This window comes from Natator depressus, chromosome 14 (assembly GCF_965152275.1).
Source record: "Natator depressus isolate rNatDep1 chromosome 14, rNatDep2.hap1, whole genome shotgun sequence".
NCBI classification, from domain to species: domain Eukaryota; kingdom Metazoa; phylum Chordata; order Testudines; family Cheloniidae; genus Natator; species Natator depressus.
The window spans coordinates 13,650,403-13,673,093 of record NC_134247.1 but is presented as its reverse complement, the minus strand read 5'-3'; the positions used below and the strand labels follow the sequence as shown (position 1 = coordinate 13,673,093).

Genomic DNA, 22,691 nt, shown 5'->3' with positions numbered 1-22,691 from the left:
AGTTCAAGGGATCTGTGCCAGCAGATCACTGAGTTTGCTAAAGGAAAGTGAAGGTGGGGCAGCCTCTCAGTCTGAGCGAGCCTGAGTGACTGAATCAGAAAGGGGCACTAATGCCAAACAGGCTGCTGCACATGAACCCCATCGACCCCCTCAAAAACCTGGTGTGAAACCTATCCTAGCCATGGCTTAATGCTGCCTGGTGCCACAAGTCCTCCTGTTCTTTTTGCGGATACAGACTAATACGGCTGCTACTCTGAAACCTGGCAAGTTTTAGGTCCATACGGTGCTGGTTGACACTGAAATGCTAATGCCCAGTGAGGGCAGTTGTCATTTTACAATCAGAGTAATTTTTGCAGCACCCTTTGTCCCTCAGGTTCAGTGCTGCTGTGATCGGCTCAGGGTTGCTTTCTCCCTGTGTCTGGGTGCTGCATAGAGCTGGGTACCTCTGTGTCCTGGGGCTAGGTGTCTGGATCTGCCTTGGTCCCTTAGGTGTGGTTTCTGGAATAGCTGTGCAGCTCCCAGCTGCTCTTCCTACCCGGTGAAGCAATGTGGGTAGGTGGGCTCCAAGGCACAGGTTCACTGGGGGCAGGGAGATGCATGATCGCCATGGCATGTTTGAAGCTAGCAGTTTGGGAGGTGGGAGCTGCACCTGTAAATGCACCTGTGAACGGAGCTGAAGGGCATTTGACAAGTTATGTAAGGGGGCCAGGTGATTCTGGGAAACAGAGGCCAAGTTGAGGGCAGGCAATTTAAGGTTAGATGGAAGGAGGCAGATGTTCAGGGAGAGGCAGTTTGGAGAATAGGTAGGTAGGGGACAAATGTTAAAAAAGGGACAGTTTTGGGTTGGGGAGGGTGGATGCAAGTGGGGCAGCTTGGGGAACAGGTAAGGGACGCAGATAACAAAGGAACAGATACCAGGGTGCGTATGGTGGGGTAGAATCCAGGGAAGAGGGACAGAGGCAGGACAGTTAATGAGCTTCAAAGTTCTCTGTCTCTGTATTCATCCCCCTTCAATTAATTTAAAATTATCCTTGATCTCTGTGTGTGGAGGAGTGATGTGCTGCTTGTATTTTATCAAGGGGCTCTGGCTCACGCAAACATTTCCCTCTTAGTTTGTGCAGTACCCCGTGTCCCAGGAGGACTGGGAAATCTGTATTTTGTTTAAATGGAAAAATGATGTTTTCTCACAACAGGAACCAAGCTGGGCAGCAGCACCACTCAGCTAACAAACTGAGAGAAAGCAGCTGCAAGTGTCCGTGTGTTGCTTCCAAGAAATACTCGGAGTGTGTTGATTCAATCCAGGGTGTGTCACTGTACATGGGGAGGAAGGGATGGAGACTTTGCAGTAGGTTCTGGAGGGACAAATCTTCCCCCAGGACATTCCTCTCCTCCCCTCCCCCAATGACCTCTCCGTTGGTGCAGTCTGGCCCATTCTAAAGGCAAATCAGTAACATGCCATTTCTGGCAGGATGATTGAGCAGCAGCCTGAGAAGTGTGTGTGTGTCCATCTGAGGCAGAGACATCCACCAACCCTTCAATTTTAACAAGGGTGGTGGAATCTGTATAGAAGTGCAGCTGGCTGGTGGGACAATTGGTAAGGCTCAAGCTAGTGGGAGAGAGTGGAATTGTGAGCGGTCTGTGATCCGATGAAGTGGGCTGTAGCTCACGAAAGCTTATGCTCAAATAAACTGGTTAGTCTCTAAGGTGCCACGAATCCTCCTTTTCTTTTTGCGAATACAGACTAACCCGGCTGCTACTCTGAAACTTGAAGCTACTGCAGACACCCAAGCAGGCTGCTGCCTTGCTTGACCTTAGATGCAGCACCTCAGTGTGTGCTGGCTGCTTTTCCGGACATAAACCAAGACAGGCTCTTGTCCCAAAGAGTTTCCAACCTACACAGAATGGCTAGAACAACACTTCTTATGTTCTTCCATCTGTTTTTCCACAGGCTCATTTCTCCATTTTCCTGGCCCAATTATTACCCTTACGTAACAGATTTTCTTTTTCTTCTGCCTCCTCCCAACCTGCTTCACCCTTCCCCCACCTTCTTTACATCTAGAAGGTTTGGAGTTCATCTTCTCTGTGGACACTGCCTCTTAAAGAGTCTTTCCCCTGCCTTCCCGCAGGGAGTGGAGGCTGTGGGCAGCATGTCTGTGCTGGGAAGAGATAGTGTACTGTGAACTGAAGAGTGCGGGTGCCAGGGGTTATGTGGGTGGCTCTCCACTAACTGCCTTTCAAGCCTGGTGTGGGAGCTCACGAAGGAGGGACCCTGCCTGCAGAAGTGACTGGGGCAGTCTGGGGTGGGGTGGGAGCTCGGCTGGGGCAATCAGGGAGCCAATGGGAGCTCACTGGGGAGGGACCCCGTCTGCAGAAGTAGCAGGGGCAGTTGGGGAGCTCACTGGGGAGGAAGTTGGAACTCTGCCTGCAGAAGTGGCAGGTGAAGTTAAGGGCCCTGTGGGGAGCTGGCTGGGAGAGACCCTGCCTGCAGAAATGGATGGGGTGGTTTGGGACTGTGTTGGAGCTGGCTGGGGAGGGACTCTGCCTGCAAAAGCGGCTGGGGCAGACTGGGGTGGTGTGGGAGCTCGCTGGGGAGGGACCTGCCTTCAGAAGTGGCTGGGGTGGTGTGGAAGCTCGCTGGGGAGGGACCCTGCTTGCAGAAGTGGCTGGGGCAGTCTGGGGCTGTGTGGGAATTTGCTGGGGCTGTGTGGGAGCTCTCTGGGGAGGGACCCCGCTTGCAGAAGTGGCTGGGGCAGTCTGGGGCGGTGTGGGAGCTTGCTGGGGAGGGACCCTGCTTGCAGAAGTGGCTGGGGCAGCCTGGGGCAGTGTAGGAGCTCGCTGCGGAGGGACCCCGCTTGCAGAAGTGGCTGGGGCAGCCTGGGAGCTCGCTGGGGAGGGACCCCGCTTGCAGAAGTGGCTGGGGCAGCCTGGGAGCTCGCTGGGGAGGGACCCCGCTTGCAGAAGTGGCTGGGGCAGCCTGGGAGCTCGCTGGGGAGGGACCCCGCTTGCAGAAGTGGCTGGGGCAGTCTGGGAGCTCGCTGGGGAGGGACCCCGCCTGCAGAAGTGGCTGGGGCAGCCTAGGGTGGTGTGGGAGCTTGCTGGGGAGGGAGCTCGCTGGGGAGGGACCCCGCTTGCAGAAGTGGCTGGGGCAGCCTGGGGCAGTGTGGGAGCTCGCTGGGGAGGGACCCCGCTTGCAGAAGTGGCTGGGGCAGCGTGGGAACTCGCTGGGGAGGGACCCCGCTTGCAGAAGTGGCTGGGGCAGCCTGGGGCGGTGTGGGAGCTTGCTGGGGAGGGAGCTCGCTGGGGAGGGACCCCGCTTGCAGAAGTGGCTGGGGCAGCCTGGGGCAGTGTGGGAGCTCGCTGGGGAGGGACCCCGCTTGCAGAAGTGGCTGGGGCAGTGTGGGAGCTCGCTGGGGAGGGACCCCGCTTGCAGAAGTGGCTGGGGCAGTGTGGGAACTCGCTGGGGAGGGACCCCGCTTGCAGAAGTGGCTGGGGCAGTGTGGGAACTCGCTGGGGAGGGACCCCGCTTGCAGAAGTGGCTGGGGCAGTGTGGGAACTCGCTGGGGAGGGACCCCACTTGCAGAAGTGGCTGGGGCAGCCTGGGAGCTCGCTGGGGAGGGACCCTGCCTGCAGAAGTGGCTGGGGCAGCCTGGGGCGGTGTGGGAACTCGCTGGGGAGGGACCCTGCTTGCAGAAGTGGCTGGGGCAGTCTGGGGCGGTGTAGGAGCTCGCTGGGGAGGGACCCCGCCTGCAGAAGTGGCTGGGGCAGCCTGGGGCGGTGTGGGAGCTCGCTGGGGTGGGACCCTGCCTGCAGAAGTGGCTGGGGCAGCCTGGGGGGTGTGGGAGCTCGCTGGGGTGGGACCCCGCCTGCAGAAGTGGCTGGGGCAGCCTGGGGCGGTGTGGGAGCTCGCTGGGGTGGGACCCTGCCTGCAAAAGTGGCTGGGGCAGCCTGGGGGGTGTGGGAGCTCGCTGAGGTGGGACCCTGCCTGCAGAAGTGGCTGGGGCAGCCTGGGGCGGTGTGGGAGCTCGCTGGGGAGGCACCCCGCCTGCAGAAGTGACTGGGGCAGTCTGGGAGCTCACTGGGGAGGCACCCCGCCTGCAGAATTGGCTGGGGCAGTCTGGGAGCTCACTGGGGAGGGACCCTGCCTGCAGAAGTGGCTGGGGCAGTGTGGAAGCTCGCTGGGGAGGGACCCCGCTTGCAGAAGTGGCTGGGGCAGCCTGGGGCGGTGTGGGAACTCGCTGGGGAGGGACCCCGCCTGCAGAAGTGGCTGGGGCAGCCTGGGGCGGTGTGGGAACTCGCTGGGGAGGGACCCTGCCTGCAGAAGTGGCTGGGGCAGCCTGGGGCGGTGTGGGAGCTCGCTGGGGTGGGACCCTGCCTGCAGAAGTGGCTGGGGCAGCCTGGGGCGGTGTGGGAGCTCGCTGGGGTGGGACCCCGCCTGCAGAAGTGGCTGGGGCAGCCTGGGGCGGTGTGGGAGCTCGCTGGGGTGGGACCCTGCCTGCAGAAGTGGCTGGGGCAGCCTGGGGCGGTGTGGGAGCTCGCTGGGGAGGGACCCCGCCTGCAGAAGTGACTGGGGCAGCCTGGAGCGGTGTGGGAGCTCGCTGGGGAGGGACCCCGCCTGCAGAAGTGACTGGGGCAGTCTGGGAGCTCACTGGGGAGGCACCCCGCCTGCAGAATTGGCTGGGGCAGCCTGGGAGCTCGCTGGGGAGGGACCCCGCTTGCAGAAGTGGCTGGGGCAGCCTGGGAGCTCGCTGGGGAGGGACCCCGCTTGCAGAAGTGGCTGGGGCAGTCTGGGAGCTCGCTGGGGAGGGACCCCGCCTGCAGAAGTGGCTGGGGCAGCCTAGGGTGGTGTGGGAGCTTGCTGGGGAGGGAGCTCGCTGGGGAGGGACCCCGCTTGCAGAAGTGGCTGGGGCAGCCTGGGGCAGTGTGGGAGCTCGCTGGGGAGGGACCCCGCTTGCAGAAGTGGCTGGGGCAGTGTGGGAACTCGCTGGGGAGGGACCCCGCTTGCAGAAGTGGCTGGGGCAGTGTGGGAACTCGCTGGGGAGGGACCCCGCTTGCAGAAGTGGCTGGGGCAGCCTGGGGCGGTGTGGGAGCTTGCTGGGGAGGGAGCTCGCTGGGGAGGGACCCCGCTTGCAGAAGTGGCTGGGGCAGCCTGGGGCAGTGTGGGAGCTCGCTGGGGAGGGACCCCGCTTGCAGAAGTGGCTGGGGCAGTGTGGGAGCTCGCTGGGGAGGGACCCCGCTTGCAGAAGTGGCTGGGGCAGTGTGGGAACTCGCTGGGGAGGGACCCCGCTTGCAGAAGTGGCTGGGGCAGTGTGGGAACTCGCTGGGGAGGGACCCTGCTTGCAGAAGTGGCTGGGGCAGTCTGGGGCGGTGTAGGAGCTCGCTGGGGAGGGACCCCGCCTGCAGAAGTGGCTGGGGCAGCCTGGGGCGGTGTGGGAGCTCGCTGGGGTGGGACCCTGCCTGCAGAAGTGGCTGGGGCAGCCTGGGGGGTGTGGGAGCTCGCTGGGGTGGGACCCCGCCTGCAGAAGTGGCTGGGGCAGCCTGGGGCGGTGTGGGAGCTCGCTGGGGTGGGACCCTGCCTGCAAAAGTGGCTGGGGCAGCCTGGGGGGTGTGGGAGCTCGCTGAGGTGGGACCCTGCCTGCAGAAGTGGCTGGGGCAGCCTGGGGCGGTGTGGGAGCTCGCTGGGGAGGCACCCCGCCTGCAGAAGTGACTGGGGCAGTCTGGGAGCTCACTGGGGAGGCACCCCGCCTGCAGAATTGGCTGGGGCAGTCTGGGAGCTCACTGGGGAGGGACCCTGCCTGCAGAAGTGGCTGGGGCAGTGTGGAAGCTCGCTGGGGAGGGACCCCGCTTGCAGAAGTGGCTGGGGCAGCCTGGGGCGGTGTGGGAACTCGCTGGGGAGGGACCCCGCCTGCAGAAGTGGCTGGGGCAGCCTGGGGCGGTGTGGGAACTCGCTGGGGAGGGACCCCGCCTGCAGAAGTGGCTGGGGCAGCCTGGGGCGGTGTGGGAGCTCGCTGGGGTGGGACCCTGCCTGCAGAAGTGGCTGGGGCAGCCTGGGGCAGTGTGGGAGCTCGCTGGGGTGGGACCCCGCCTGCAGAAGTGGCTGGGGCAGCCTGGGGCGGTGTGGGAGCTCGCTGGGGTGGGACCCTGCCTGCAGAAGTGGCTGGGGCAGCCTGGGGCGGTGTGGGAGCTCGCTGGGGAGGGACCCCGCCTGCAGAAGTGACTGGGGCAGCCTGGGGCGGTGTGGGAGCTCGCTGGGGAGGGACCCCGCCTGCAGAAGTGACTGGGGCAGTCTGGGAGCTCACTGGGGAGGCACCCCGCCTGCAGAATTGGCTGGGGCAGTCTGGGAGCTCACTGGGGAGGGACCCTGCCTGCAGAAGTGGCTGGGGCAGTGTGGAAGCTCGCTGGGGAGGGACCCCGCTTGCAGAAGTGGCTGGGGCAGCCTGGGGCGGTGTGGGAACTCGCTGGGGAGGGACCCCGCTTGCAGAAGTGGCTGGGGCAGCCTGGGAGCTCACTGGGGAGGCACCCCGCCTGCAGAAGTGGCTGGGGCATTCTGGGAGCTCACTGGGGAGGCACCCCGCCTGCAGAAGTGGCTGAGGCAGTGTGGAAGCTCGCTGGGGAGGGACCCCGCTTGCAGAAGTGGCTGGGGCAGTCTGGGAGCTCACTGGGGAGGCACCCCGCCTGCAGAAGTGGCTGGGGCAGTCTGGGAGCTCACTGGGGAGGCACCCCGCCTGCAGAAGTGGCTGGGGCAGTCTGGGAGCTCACTGGGGAGGGACCCTGCCTGCAGAAGTGGCTGGGGCAGTCTGGGAGCTCACTGGGGAGGGACCCTGCCTGCAGAAGTGGCTGGGGCAGTGTGGAAGCTCGCTGGGGAGGGACCCCGCTTGCAGATGTGGCTGGGGCAGCCTGGGGCGGTGTGGGAACTCGCTGGGGAGGGACCCCGCTTGCAGAAGTGGCTGGGGCAGTGTGGAAGCTCGCTGGGGAGGGACCCCGCTTGCAGATGTGGCTGGGGCAGTCTGGGAGCTCACTGGGGAGGCACCCCGCCTGCAGAAGTGGCTGGGGCAGTCTGGGAGCTCACTGGGGAGGGACCCTGCCTGCAGAAGTGGCTGGGCAGTGTGGAAGCTCGCTGGGGAGGGACCCCGCTTGCAGATGTGGCTGGGGCAGCCTGGGGCGGTGTGGGAACTCGCTGGGGAGGGACCCCGCTTGCAGAAGTGGCTGGGGCAGCCTGGGGCGGTGTGGGAGCTCGCTGGGGTGGGACCCTGCCTGCAGAAGTGGCTGGGGCAGCCTGGGGCGGTGTGGGAGCTCGCTGGGGAGGGACCCTGCCTGCAGAAGTGGCTGGGGCAGCCTGGGGCGGTGTGGGAACTCGCTGGGGAGGGACCCCGCTTGCAGAAGTGGCTGGGGCAGTCTGGGGTGGTGTTGGAGCTCGCTGGGGCGGGACCCCGCCGGCAGAAGTGGCTGGGGAAGTATGGCGCCGTGTGGGAGCTCGCTGGGGCGGGACCCCGCCTGCAGAAGTTCCTTTAACACAGATCTTTCTTGTGCGCACCCCGGCGCCTGCTCCGCCCCTCGCTCGGCAAAGCTCTTGGCTGTTTCGCAGTCGGAGCGTTACCCGCCTCCTCCGTCCTCGCTCCCTAAACTCACTCTCGGGCTGCAGCCCTGCCAGTAGCCGCCGCTGGCTGCCATCCCCGTCTGCGTGGGGCTGGGCTCTGGGGCGCAGCGCCCTATCCAGCCATGGCGAGCGCAGCCAGGCTGAAGCTGGTGGCTCAGGAGGTGCTGCCCGCCCTTGGGAAGCCCCCGGGACTCCGGGGCGCTCAGCGGGTCAGGTATGGAGGGAGGGGAGGAGTCGTTCAGGGCTAGTGGGGGAGGCAGGTGCCTGAGAGGGGCTCATGGGGGACAGGAGAGGTGGCAGTTGGGGGTGTTCTGGGCAGTGGCGGGGACCCCGGCAGCTTGGGCAGGGAGAGCAGTGAAGAAGATGCCCACGGTTTGGGAAGGGTAGCGGGTAGGTGCAGGGGGGTGATGTAGTTGGGCAGGTTGCCTGGAGAAGGGCAGTTTGGAGGTAGGTGGGGGGCATGCGCTAATTGGGGTAGGAGGAAGATGGTGCAGATGCCAGGGGAGGGGTGCGAAGAACAGCTAATTTGCTACCCAAGTTCTCCTGCTCTGTATTTCAGCCCTCTTTGATTCTTCTAACTCAGTGGTTCTCAACCTGTTTGATACCAGGGACCGGCTTGCTGCATTCCTAAACTGTCAGGGAGAGCTCAGGGACCGGCACCCTGAGAAACGCGGCTCCAGCTCACCCTGTGTCCCCAGAGCAGTGTGTGGCGGTCAGTCCCTTGGACAGTTCCCTACAACTTGGGAGCCCCATGGTGGGGCTGGAGGCCATGCGTACAGTGGGGAAGGGACGCTTGTAAGGAATCACAGACCTGCCTTTTTTTTTTCTAAATTGAGTTGGGTCTGTGAGGGGCCCACTTTACGTTCTGCTTTACCAAACTTGCATGCATCTGATGAAGTGAGCTGTAGCTCACGAAAGCTGATGCTCAAATACATTTGTTAGTCTCTACGGTGCCACAAGTCCTCCTTTTCTTTTTACCAAACTTGCTACCATCTGATTATGCTAGACCCTGGCCCCCACCCACACTTTTTTCAGATCCCTTTAAGCACTGGCCGGAGGCTGTGACTTTGGGCGCAGGGGAATTCACAGGGAGCAAGGGCATCTCAGGGCAGTCTCCTGCCCCAGATCCAATCTTTCCTTCCCCATCGTGTATTCTTGGTGACGATCAAGTGAAAACCTCTCAAGTGGCTCCTCCAGCTCCTTCTGTGTTACTGATCCCAGCACTTGATTTTGCTTAGCTCTGTCGCTGCTCCTTGCTATTCAACAGGAGCCTCCTGGGGTGCAGCATGGGACCTAGATGGAAGTGACCTTACAATGTGTGGATCCCCAAGCTATATGGGGTGTTGGGAGGTGAGTTGGTCCTGTACAGTTGGCTGGGAGATGAAGCTACTGTATTACGGATCTGGAAATGGTTCTTTGTCTTGCTTGGTCTTAAAGCTGGCTGTAGGGTAGGTGGTGGGAAAGGGCATGTAGCTACAGTCATGGAGCTTTCAAATCCCACCTGCCCTACAGGAAGGGAGTGGCTTTTTCATGAACTCAGTTGAATTCCCGGCAGTGCAGTTGAAATTAAAGTTCATCCCAGCAGCAAATGGGAAGAAATACCCCTTTTCTTTTTCACTGTATAATTTCTACCTGTTCTTTTATAACAAGAGATGGGGGCCAGGAGGGAGGTGTTCGTCTGTGGCTCAGAGACCAGGCTGAGGTTGGGAGTGCCTTCGATGGCAACAAAACCTGATAAACTGTTCTCATGAAATTACAGCTGCCTCTGCATGGGGAGATAGGTCCCCTTGTGGTCTGGAATCCAACCCAGGACTGTAATTATAAGGGCAGGTTTGGGTTCAAGGGCGGCTTTGGGTGTCTTACTGAAACTCTTCAGAGCAGATTTGTTGTGGGGAAGGGAGGGGGCAATGGAAACTTTAAGCCAAAATTCTACCAGAATTTAGAATGTGAAGGCTCCATTAAAGCTCAGGAAACTTCCAAGTCCTAGATGCATAGATTATAAAGCCAGAAGGGACCACTAGGATCCCAGAGTCTGATCTCTTGTATAACACAGGCCATAGGATTGCCCTAAATTAATTCCTGTTTGAACTGGAGAATATCTTTAAGAAGAATATCCATTCTTGGTTTAAAAATCCTCTAGTTCAAAACTAGTTTCTGGGAAGTAAAATTCAAGATGAGTTTGTCTGAAATGTCTGACTTTAAGAGTGGGGAAGATATGAGGAAACAGCAGAACGGGGCGAATTTTCCTGCCCATCCCCACCCTGCCAAAAATTGCAATTTAGGTACATTAGAGCCTCAGTCATGAGCTGCTATGACGAGGGGGGAAGGAGTCTCCCCACAGCAGGTGGAAACTGGGTTGGGGAGGAGTTCATGAGCTTTCCCCATTGTGCACTTGGCCTTCAGGAGGTACCCAGACAAGCAGAGGGGAGGATGCCAAACAGGGGAATAATGACCTTTGTGGTTGTAAAAAGAAAAGGAGTACTTGTGGCACCTTAGAGACTAACCAATTTATTTGAGCATAAGCTTTCGTGAGGTACAGCTCGCTTCATCGGATGCCACAGTATGCATCCGATGAAGTGAGCTGTAGCTCACGAAAGCTTATGCTCAAATAAATTGGTTAGTCTCTAAGGTGCCACAAGTACTCCTTTTCTTTTTGCGAATACAGACTAACATGGCTGTTACTCTGAAACCTTTGTGGGTGTGTAGCCAGAGCCCTCTCGTGTGCTCACATGGGGGGGCCGAGGGTGATGTAAATGCATTGCTTCCCCAGGGCCCATGCACACTGCACCAAGTCCCTTTCCCTTTCTGTGGTAATTTCTCCAGGGGACAATATTAGAGGTCAAGAGAGAAGGCTACTTATCTTGAATCAACAAGTGTAGAGAGGTGGCTGAGGCTGTGCAGAGATAAATACATGCAGCTCCTCCTCATCTCCGAGAGTGCCTGTGTATGCACCATGCTTTCCACCTGTTCCCACCAGGGCGGAGAACTTTCAGATTTAGCTGCCCTGCTCCTGCAGGAGGAAAGGTGGGGCCTTTTCTTTACTTGGTGCAGACATCGAACCAACATCCCTAAGTCTCTGATACATCTGTGCTCTGTGCTGACAGCAGAGTCTGTTCTGACCGTCCTCTTTGCCGGACCCGCTGTTGAGTTTGGCTCCTTATCTGACACCAGAAACTGTTTTGGCACCAGAATTTGTTGCTTAGGCAACGTATGTGCTTTCAGGGAGAGTGCTTTCATTTGGCAGCCCACTCTGCTCTCCTCGCTCTCAGATTCCTTTGCTCCGCTAGGGAACGGCCATAGCGGATCAGACCTGCAGTCTGTCCATTCGTGTCTCCTGCCCTGACAGAAGCCAGGGGAAGGTGATTGGAATACTTCCTGCCAAAACTTATGCCTTTCTTTTCACCTCTTCCCTGTGAAAATGTTCTTTCAGAGTGCGCGGTGCACTCACCATTGGCCAGAGGGCATAGAGACTGAATATGTGATTTCTGTGTGGCATTAGTGATGATTAATACTTTGCATGTCGGTTCCTTCCATCCTATAATCTCAAAGCATTTCCTAAGCTCTTTGTGATCCATACAGCTCCCTGAGAGAGAGGCAACTAGTATTGTTCCCATTTTACAGATGTGAAAATGACACTTCCGAGATCACAAAGCAATTGCTGGGCAATGCTGGGAACAGAACCCTGACTTTCTGGCTGTCAATCTTCAGCCCCAAGGTTGTCCTTCCTATTCAATACACTTATAGTGTTTTTACATCTTCAGATGTCAAACAGTCCATCCCCAAACATGCCGATGAGGTAGGTGACTAAGTACTGTCCCAATTTCACAGATGGAAAAACTAGACTGTCTAGTTCAGGGCCACACAGTAAATTGGTATCAGAGCCAGGATTAGGTCTCAGGAGTTGCTAATCCCCAGTCCCATACTCGGTCCTTATACCAGTGGTGCCCAAGCTTCTTCAGTCCAGAATTGTGGAAAAGGTCAGTCAGTGACCCAAATGCACGCTGCCTCCTTGGCAATCAACATTTTTATGGAGTGGCCCATGCTCAAGAGTGATTGTTCTCTATTGATTTTTTCATTGCTTAAACAAGGTTGTTTACTCTCTGACAGGTATTTACCTCCTCTACGCCCTTTTAGTTTCCTAACTCTATAGCCATAATGTTATAAAAGTTGCCATGACTTTCTGAGGATCGTTGCCTGTCCTTAACATCCAAGTTCTGTGCAACAATTAAAAAAGAGAGGGCCAAATTCAGCCTACACTGAAATCTATGGTGTTACAGTTGCTCGCACAGGTCTGTATTTGGACTAGAGGGTTTCCTATCCAGTCTTATGGGGAGAGTCGGGGGAGAAGGAATGAACATGCTACAATGATAAAATAACAAACATTATCACCTTGGGTTCCTCTCTTCCCTAGTGCAGTCCTTGTGCTGTGAGGAAAGTTCCATTCTTTGGAGAAAGACGGATGCTTAGAAGGATTCCAGATACATGAGTTGGGTATAAATCCCTTTTGTCTCTCTCTAATGGGCAGATTGGTAACTCTTTCCCTCCTTGGCCGCAAGCTGTTGGGGAAGATCTATATGTATAATCCTTGGTCATTTTTAGGGAGGCTGGGAGCTACCAGGAATACAATCTGCTAACTTACCACATTTGTTTTGTCTCTTTCAATGTCAGCATCCCATGCAATATGAGAGCTACCAGGATTCTATGTTATACAGAGGATTCTGTATCAGCTTCATAAGGCATGAAACCAAATGGAGTCTTCTTCTCCCCCCCCCACCCCTTTCCTTTCCTACTGCTTTCATTTCAGCTTTAGCCAGGCACAGAGAGGCTAAAACATGCAGTGCTTGTGGGCAGCTGGATTAAGATAGATGTGTCCTCTATTTAGTGGTAAGCAAAGATTCAGGAAGTCCTGGTTTCTGATCCCAGGTGCGACTCTGACACCTTGAGCAAGTCATGTGGGCCAATGTTGGAAAAGTGATAGTGATTTGGAGTGCTTCAGTTTTTGGGTGCCCAACACATGATAACTTGGGCCTTAATTTCAGGGCTGCTGAGTTTAAATTTGAGATGTGGGTGCTCAGCCCTTCTGCGAATCGAACTTGAGGTGTCTCGAGTTGGGCACCTAAAATCAGTAGCCTCTTTTGAAAATGTTGGGCATACCCCCTCTGCATCCTCAGTTTCCTTCTCTGCAGAATGGGGCTAATCCCTCCGAAGGTTGTTGACAGGACGCATGAATGTTTGTGAAGCACTTGGAAGATGAAATGAGCTACATGGATATGAGCCAGGAGAACAGTGTGCTCAGTTGTTAGACACTTGGAGGAAGTGGAGACAGAATTTGATCCTGCATCTAGCTCTTCAAAGTACAAAATTATTGCAACTGCCCTATGCGCTCAGGCTCTGGGCATACCTGACAGACTGTCTTTTAGCAAGTGCAACATTCCAGGAGGATTTCCTCGTGATAATCTGGTCATCTTTCACCCCTCCTGTTTGGTAGGGGAAAGTTGCTGCCATAAAGACTTGGGGCCAGATCCTCTTGTGGTTTAAATTGTCTGTGCTGGTTTTCGCCAAGTGAGGGTCTGGCCCTTAAACGTCCCATGAGAGAGTTTATCAAGCCAACCTGAGGGGCTCTTGTAGATTCCCAAACCGATTAATGCCATGGAGAAAATTCTCAAGCACGCAGGGTGACGTTCTGGTGCCACTGGAGTCAGTGGGACCAAGGTTTGCCTTGCAGAACTGGAGAAACGGTGAAAGTGGATAGAAGGGTAAGAACATAAAGCCTGAACTTTTTAACCCCTCCTGAAGGAGGCAGTGTGCCAAATGATGGGGCAGTGCCAGCACATCGCCCTTTAATAGGCAACGGGGCAGCCAGTATGAACAGTGTTTAAAAGAAGATAGACTAACCACTTGCAGGCAGGGGAACACTTGTGGGGTGTGACTTGGCAGGAGGGACTGGATTGGACGGGTTTCCTCACCACCTCTCCTTTCTTCAGCTTCCCTTTGTTTCTTTTGAGCCACATGATGCTGGAGTATGTGCCAGGCCATTCTCCTGCCCCAGTTAAGAGCTCTTCCCTCAGGCCCAGTCCCCATGGAAACTGCAAAGGAGATGGAATGCTTGGTTGCTTCACACGCTTTTCAGACCTGATCCTGGGAGGTGCTGAGCCTCAATTCCCAGTGTCTTCCATGGAGTTGCGGGCGCTGAGCAGGGGACTCTTGTATAACCTGTCCAGCAGTGGCTGCCTGATCATGCCAGTCTCTCCTTTCCATCTAAATCTCTGCAAGTGAATGCTGTGCATAGGCAAGAAGCGGGCACTCCCAGAACAACAGAGGTCAAGAAGAAAATGAAGCCATTAGGATCAAGTTCTGCTCCCACTAAAGCCCATGATCACTTTGCCCTTTACCGCAGTGGGTGGGACTAAGGTTTGGTTTTCAAGACTAAAGTCCTGTATCAACCGAACACCTCAGTGCAAGCTTCTCTACATTGCCTCCCTGTGTTCCTCGAGCCTGGCCTGGAGGGACCTCTGCTAAAGTGAGAGTGGGCCATAAAAGTGCCTAGATCGATGGAGTTCAGCCCAGTCAGTCCTTTCTCAGTCTAATAACAGTGCTAATGCTAGGATCGCTTTGCTCCTAGCAGCTGGATTATTTACTTGAGACTGCTGAGCTGCGATCCGGTGATAAAGACTTTTGAGCAGCCAGTGACCTGCTCTTTAGTTGAAGCAGTGGTCTAGCTGTGAAATACTGTAGCAGTTTCTCCTGTTTATCTGAAGAGGGGCACCCTGGCTTCCTTGGCTGAGGGAGAATTTTTCTAGGAAATAAAAGCTCCCTATAAAACCACCTCTCTCCTGCAGCTCACTCTGTTTTTCTCTCGCTCCTAGTTTATTTACATGCCCTGCCTCCCCGTTTCCAAACAATAAAAGTTAATACTAATGTTGGCCTGTCTTTATCCCCTTCCATTTGCTCCCTTCTCTCTCACACTCCCTCACACCTTCCATGCTCCTCTCGTTATGTCCCGGGTGTAAAAGTCAGCTGTATGGAGTAATGTGAGCATATCAGAGGCCCGAACTTGCCCCTCAATGTTTTAGGATAGAAATGGGCTGGGGGGAGGTGGTTTTCTTTTTTTCCCAGAGGCAGGAGAACACCTCTATGCCAGTGAAAGACAAATACTGGGCAGAATATTGCTTTTGCGATGCCCCATGATTCAAACAATGGAAATCTGAGCTCCGTCTGATCTATTTTCCTCCCCAAGAAGAAGTCTCATTAAAGACATTAGTCTCCTTAAGTTTTACAAGGAATCTGTATGCATGCCTCACGGTCCCATAAGCTGATGAACCCAATGACTATTTATTAACCCCTTCTCTCCTGATTTTTCTTTCATTCAGGAAGGGGGTGGGCTGGGATTGGGGGGGTGGGGCGGAAGATGGGAAAGGAGGAACGGAGGAATCAGGCTAGCTGGAGTGGCCAAGTGAAGATTGCAAGCCCTGTGGAGCTGGGTTGGCCGGCCCAGAAGAATTGCTGTGGCTGTGTGCTGGTCAGTGGTGGGGTGGGGAGAAGGGCTGCGGAGTTGGCTCAAAGGATCTGTAAGGGTTACAGCTTGATGGTGGCGTTACAACCCTTTGATCAAGAAAGGTGTTCTGGTTGTCAGTGGTGTACTGCACCGGAAGGGTTAAAATCATCACAAGTACTTCTTGTTTCACTGCTCTGGCCCTGTTGCCCTCCCCCTCTCCAAGAACCATTTCCTCTCTTCTTCAATATCAAGTTCAAGCTCCTCATTCTCCCTTTCAGTGTTCTCCACAGCCCACCACTGCTTAGGTTTTGTTTCCTCCTACAGCTGGGCATCCCATCCTATATTCCTCCTCCAGGCCCTCCTGTTCCCCTGCTTTCGTGCTACCGTATGCTTGCAGCAGCATTCCTCTCTGTCTTTACAGCCAGCTGCTTTGGCTCTGCCTTCCCTCCTGATCTCTCTGCTGAGAAGATGAGCAACTACTGCTCTTCGTTGTTGCTAGCTACAAGACTATATGTCCTTTGGGGCCTGTCACTCCTCTCCCTGAGCTTGTTGACATCTGTGGTGTTATATACACAAATCATAATGTGAGATTGCCACTTTATTGTGGCCTCCCTTTGTTTGATTCCCCCCACAAAGTTTTTAATCTGCCTAATTAAGACCTTCTGTCCTTTGAATCCTCTTGAGAGAGAGATGCTATGTCTTTATCTGGCTTTATTTTAGCCCTCTTTGTCTCTCTTTTATCAGTTTTTACCCCTTATAATTAATCCAACATAAGGGGATTCTCCTACAAACTCTTGGTTTTTGTTCCAGAACTTCAGGGCTATCTCCATCTTTTCATTTCCCAGGCAACTCAGTAGTGATAGATCTTCCCTCTGCTTCGCACAGGAAAAGGCAGAGGGCATTAGCTGTCCAAAGCGAACAGCAGCGTTTCGAGAGAGGTTGCGTATCAGATGAAATATCTGCAGCGCAAAGAACATTAGGGCTGGTCCAATGGCTTAGGATTAGCACAGAGTCCTGCCCTGGGGGAAACCACCGTTTAGATTTCAAGCTCTAAGCAAGCAGGGCTAGGCACGCCGTGGCTGGAAGTGGATCATCCTCTGGAGTTGGGATGGGTTATGTAAGGGAGTCTCGCTGCCGGGAGGTCCCTCCCAGGCCTATCTCTATAGTTTCAAGAGTATCCTCTTAATTTTTGGATACTTCTGTCTTTGTACTTGAGACACCAAGGACCTGATTTTCAGTGGTGCTGAGTGCCCCAGCTCCCGTTGGTGTTGGCTGGAGTTGTGCGTGCGCGCTGGTGGATGTACCCAGGCTAGCTTTGCTCTAGCTCACTCCAATAACAGAAGCAGTGAAGCTGTGGGAGCAGGGGCTGCACAAGCCTGCCTGGGACCCCGGGTATGTATTAACAGCAGCAAGAGCTAGCTGCTTGGTTTGAGCTAGTGAAGTCGGAGCTAGCTTGCATACATCTAGGCGTGCTGCGGTCACGCCTCTGATGGCAGTGTAGGTATCCCCCAACTCTGAAAATCACGCTATATAAAGATGGGCAGTCAGACATGGAGGCGACATAAAACCCATGAAAGAAGAACAGGAGGACTCGTGGCACCTTAGAGACTAACAAATTTATTTGAGCCTAAGCTTTCGTGAGCTACAGCCCACTTCATCGGATGCATTCAGTGTCATAAAACCCATGGTTGCTTTTGGCTGAAAGAGCTCCATTGATTGGCTCTGGGGGAAACTGGGTCCAGGGGTTTTTACTAGAGGGAAGTTTGCTGTAACAGGGACCTAGCAAGCAAGCTGGAAATTGAGGGTAGGGTATGTGTCCATCTTAGATGCTTTTATAGCACCAATTGCTGTAATATCCAGGTACCTTTTAATGACTAGGGAGGACACCACCTACCGTGATGTTTACTTGTAAGGGGATGGGGAGAAGGACTTTTCCCCTGTAACTCTGACCCATCCCTCTCCCCTCTGTCTCCGGAGGGTGGAAAGTATCTTTATTGCCTCAAAAGCTATCCAGAGTCCGGTTCCAGGTCAGCTGGGAGGAATGCATTAAATAAGCTCCGGCTGTTGTATCAGAGCAATAAAAACTGTGGCCCACCTGGGCACCCGCACGCCTTCTGTACGGACAGTGCACAGCTGGCCTTCGGAACTCTTGTTCTGCGTAGACTGTGACAGATTGCAGGGGCCCGGCCTGCTCCCCGGTGAACATGCCCTCCTCTTCCACAGGTGCTCAGAGGAAGCTGCTTGAGAGACAGATGGTGGAGCTTGCCTACCCTGCCTGGAGCCCAGGAGGAGGCATTTCCTGTTACTTTAGCCTAGGTTAATTTGCGTTAATTCTGGCTATAAACATTGAGTCAGACCCTTAGCTGGTGTAAATCAGTACAGCTCTGTTCACTGGAATGGAACTGCTCCCATGTGCACCAGTTGAGGGTTTGGTGTGTTATCTGTTGAGGAAACCTGCTTGTACCTGAGTTATGCTGGGGCTGCGTCAGCCTGCCAACTGACATGGGTGTCTTGGTTTCAAATGACTGGGGAATTTAACCTCTCAGACTGCTTGTTTTAAAGGATTCCGTCTTTGCCATGAAAGATTGAAAATTTAACTTTGTTCTGATGCTTTCTCTCCCCCCACCCCCTTTCTTGCACGCACAGTTAGCAGCCTCTCTACCTTCTCTTTCCTTCTGCTCACTCAGGTACTTCATTCTTTCAGATAGAATTGAGAGCAAACATACTTGTCTGCACTCTGGTAAATGAGGCTGAGTTCAGATCTTTGCTATGCCACAGACTTCTTGTGTGATCTTGGGCAAGTCACTTAGCCTCCCTGGGCCTCGGTTTCCCATCTGTAAAATGGGAACAGTGTCACAATTCAGGGCAACTGCACCTATATTCCCCCTCTATGGTCCACCCAGGGCACTCATGTTCAGGCTTCTGGCTCTCTGCCATCACTTCTCTTGGGCAGAGACAGGTGCCTCTCTCCCTCCAGATCAGGGTTTTTCCAGGCTGCACAGTCCACTGTCTACCCTGTGAATTCCCCATCAAGTCAGACTGCCTCAGCAGGCCTGCTTTGCCTTCTCCTTGGAGGCTATAAACAGCATCATTGCCCACTGTATAAGTTACACGCAGCCCTTTCTAAGCAAGTACATTGGTTGTTAAGGTGAAAACAGCACATAAAAAACATTACAAACAATGAAAGAACCCGCACATGTTCTGATAAGCTGAGCAGAGATCACCCCAGCCCCAACAAGGGCTCTGGCAGGTGACCAGACCTTCAGACCCCACCAGGGTTTTTTCCCTGTGGTCACAAGTTCATAACAGCTGTTAGCTCGGAACAAGCGCCCCCAGGAATAGGTCAAGTCCTTTCAACCTGTCTCAGAAAGGATTGGGGATTGCCTCCCTTGGACAGAAGGTGCTGTCTGTTTGCTGGATCCAGAAGCAGGCCCGGAGTCAGTTTAAACGTCGCTTATTGTTCCAAAAGTCCTTCTGTTGTCCGGTGGTCTCAAAAGAATCCGGTTTGAATCAGTATATGTCAACCTCTCTGGGTGGTGGGACCTCTTGCAAAGTGTTACAACCTGAGTGAATTTGCTTAATCACCCCCACAACTACACACACTGTTCTTAGTTCCTGGATGGGCTATGGTCACCCTCTCTCAGGGAAATACATACAATCCCTGGCCCACAATGATACATACACTTAATTCAATAAAGTTTGCCCAGGAAGTCTGTCACATACAGCACTTCCCTACCTCACAAAGATGTTGGGAGGACAAATACATTAGAGTGTGAGGTTCTCAGAAAGGCTGTTAATGAGGGCGATAGAAGTACCATAGATAGATAGTTGTGGTCCAGTGCTCTAGTAGCCCTGTTGTACTATATGTAACACCGACAGACCCCGGTTGTCAGTGGGCGGGATAGAACCTCTGGAGCTTAGTGCATGAGCCTCTACTTCATGAGCTAAAAGCCATAAGGCCGTTAGCTAAGGCTGTAGACCATACTCATTAATCTCTCTCTAAGTAGTCTCGGTGCCATTAGATGGGACAGAGCACCACGCCCAGCAGGTGTGTGGGCTACATATATCCAAAACCACTCTAGTGACTAGACCTCTGTCTTGTTGGGATTGAGAGCCACATGACCTGTAAATCCTTTGTAGCTACATTATAGTGCAGTGAAGCCAATGTGAGTATAAGATGAATCCAAAAGAAGGAAGGGCAGTAGCCTAGGGAGTGCTGCGTGAGTTGAGTATCGCAAGGGAGACCTTACTGGTGACTGTCTGTCTCCCAGCTGTTGTTGATCTTCGTCTTTTCTTTTACAGTGCCCTGCACATAAATACGGCCCCCGTCACACCAATAGCAACCAACAGCTACATCCAAGGGGCCACAACCATTCCACTGCTCACCAAAACTGTGGGTCAGTGCCTGGAGGAGACAGCCCATCGGTTTCCAGACCGCGAGGCCCTGGTGTTCTGTCGAGATGGGGTTCGGAAGACATTTGCCCAATTCATACAAGAAGTGAGTGGCCAACTTGTCTGTTACAGAGTCCAGTCCTTCAGCTCACCACCCTTGAGAATTTGCAATCCAGCCAAATTGCAGTATGAGTGGGTGGCTTGATCAACCCATCGGAGAAATGAAAAAAAGTGATTTCGTCCCTGGATTGAAAACAGAGCTTGGGCTGGTTTGGTTTGGATTCTGATCCTGGCTCTGAATACATAGCAAAGCTACGTGTTGATTTATCATCTGATGTGCGTGATCAGGTGTGTGTGTGTGTGTGTGTGTGCATGCATGCTTACCCTATCTTCATGAGCTGCTCTGTAAGGCATGAGAGCAAAGGGAGAGGGCAGTGCACAGAGGAAGTACTCATGCGTAATGCAGTAAATGCACATTCTAGATTGCATTACTGCATTTAGGAAGTGGTTCTCTCTCTATCTGATTTATCTTGGGCCAAGTCCTGAAGTCTAATTCAAATCCCATTGAAATCAGTGTGACTTGATTTTCAGAGGTACTGAGCACCTGTAGCTTCCTAGTTGTTACACAAGTAAAATTCTCATTAAAATCAGTCAGAGTTTTGCCTGAGTAAAGACTACAGGACTTGGCCCTGTTTATAATAATATGTATGAATGGGCGTTCTGAATATGCATACAATATTACATCTGTAAATGGGAAGGGAATTTCCACTAGATTTGCTGTATGATCCTAGATGTGATGGATGGTCTTGATAATCCAAGGTGTTCACGTATTGCTTTTTGTAGATTTGCTAGAGTTTTGTTAATTTACAAGAATAAACTCTATTTGCAGAACTCACTAATTTTTAAAATATTTACTGGCTCATCTGGAAAATACCCATTTCTTAAACAAAGAACCCTACAAAGAGATTTTATAAGCAGTTATGTGGACTGAAATCCAGCTCATCTGGAAACACTAGAAGGAGAGAATGTCAGAAAGTTAATGAAACATTACTGAGGACGTTGGACAGTGTATGTCCAACCCCACCTGAAATGCATTTGCCATTATGCAAGATAAATGATGATCTTAATATAATGCCTGGGTTTTGACTCATGTGGATAGGGTTCAAACCTGAGACGAGTCAGACTTCTCATTAAATTGCGTTCTTAATCCAAATTATTTCAGAAGTAAGCAATAAGGCCTGTGTGATTAAAATTCACTCTGTACATGGATCCAGCAGCACTATATAAGTCCTATTTTGAGGGCTATGTAGGAGTTACAGGGTGCATAGGCCTTGGCTGCACAGGAATGATGTTGCCTGTACATGTCCAATATACCAGATTCCCAGCTGCCTTTGTACATGTGTTCTGAGTTTGTGCCTCACGTGCCATCAGTCACCAGATAAGTGTGGGTGATCTGTTCTTTGTAAGTCCACTAGGCATGGCCGTCTATAAAACGAACAGCGCCAAGCAGTAAGCTGCCAGACTGTGCAGTAGTGCTGCATAACGTTTGATATCAGTTTCCTAAACTGGGGGCTAAAATGAAGCTCAGCTGCCTTCAAGTTAGCACACGAGAGATTGAAATGCCCTGATGCGCCTTCTCTCCCGATCTGGTGTCGTATGTGTTTTGCAGGTGGACCAGGCAGCAGCTGGACTTCTGGCTATTGGCTTGAAGAAGGGAGATCGGCTGGGCATGTGGGGTCCCAACAAGTATGAGTGGGTTCTAATGCAATTTGCAACAGCCCAGGCAGGAATCATCCTGGTAAGGAGACTTGTCTGTCTAGGTGCTTGGATTTTTTAGGGTGAGGGGGAGACAAAGGGGAAGCCTGGAGATCTTGGAGAAATTGAATAATGTGCTGGGTAAGGGAACTGAGGTGAAGAATGGGAGCAGATGTCATGCAAGGTCCATTCAGTCCTCATTAGTCTGACCCTCCATTACCCAGAAAAGCAAAACGTCAAGCTGGTGAGACCAGCTTCCCTGGGACATAATTTACAAGTGTTGATGGCATGAGGGAATGTATAGGGAGGCTATGCATTTTTATATCTATTCCTGGTGCCCCCAAAGAAGCAACCAGTATTAAAATCCCCCCTTAATACTTTCGGTGGTGCCTCCGGATGAAAATCCTTTGCAGAAAGTGACCATTTAAAAATATATATGCTAAGATGTCTGCCCCACCCGCCCTTGAGATTCAGCCATCACCGATAGCACCATTAGGGCTTTGTCTTGTTTACATTATAAGACATGATGGGGCAAGGCCTGCACTGTGTCTTCCTGGAAGTTTTGTACAGCATAACCTGCTGTGGTGGCGCTCAAAAGATATAATGTTAGACAGGGTAAATAGATGGGTTTAACTTAGTGGGCTACCAAAAGTCTAAATTTGATGGCTCAGCTCAGCACTGGGGGCCAAAACTTCTATGGTGTGCTATATGCGATAGTGAAGTTTTCACTCTTTGTGTTATCCAGAAAGGATTTTGGTTGTCCCTAGAAATGTGAATTACTATGGTGTAGTGGGCTGAGCATGAGCTAGGAGTCAGGGGGCCTGGATTTTATTTCCAGATTTGCTGTTGACTTGTCATTTGACCTTGTGCGAGTCATTTTACTTCCAGGCCCTATATGTAAAAATGGGGATAAATGGGCTTCCCTGGTTAACATGAAATTTGGGTTGTTATCCTAATCCTGGTTGTCCTATACATGGAAGAAGCTGGAAGTGTGTTTTCATTGAGATTTTTTTCCTCCAAAGCAAAGACGGGGTCTTTGAGGCTTTTTCAGAGCCTTGATTAATTCTCCTGTCTCTTCCCCATTCTAGGTGTCTGTGAACCCTGCATATCAGGCCCAGGAGCTGGAGTTTGTGATCAAGAAGGTATTGTAGGCCACTTACGGGTAACACCACTTGATTCTGTCCGCAAATGTTTTGAAACAGGGAGATGTTAAAGGCAGAGGGTAACCGTGGGAACTGCACCGGCAAAAAAAACTTCTGATCAGGGAGGGCTCTTGGGAAATGCAGGCAGCAGAAAAACATCTTTCTGGGGCAGCCTGTGTGAACAGGGCTGGTGTGGGCCATATGGCCACGTATACAGGGGGCCCCACGGTGCAGCAATTGGCCCTATTGAGTGTGAATGCCTAGAAGTAAATCTCCTCCATTATTGTTCCCTGTGTTACCCTCCCACCTGTTC

The 22,691-nt window shown here is 53.4% G+C and overlaps 1 protein-coding gene across 2 annotated transcripts in view; it reads left to right on the top strand.

The window, feature by feature from the left end:
• Window positions 1-7,567: 7,567 nt before the first annotated feature.
• The window catches only part of ACSF2 (acyl-CoA synthetase family member 2), a 54,061-nt gene continuing 38,937 nt past the window's right edge, over window positions 7,568-22,691 (top strand). The window contains exons 1-4 of one of the 2 annotated variants that reach the window (XM_074972200.1): window positions 7,568-7,808; window positions 19,392-19,587; window positions 21,151-21,279; window positions 22,325-22,378. In XM_074972200.1, the coding sequence (XP_074828301.1) occupies window positions 7,717-7,808; window positions 19,392-19,587; window positions 21,151-21,279; window positions 22,325-22,378 (471 nt within the window). In that variant the 5' untranslated portion in view covers window positions 7,568-7,716. The remainder of the gene's footprint in view (window positions 7,809-19,391; window positions 19,588-21,150; window positions 21,280-22,324; window positions 22,379-22,691) is intronic. The other variant, XM_074972201.1, reaches the window with a different exon arrangement.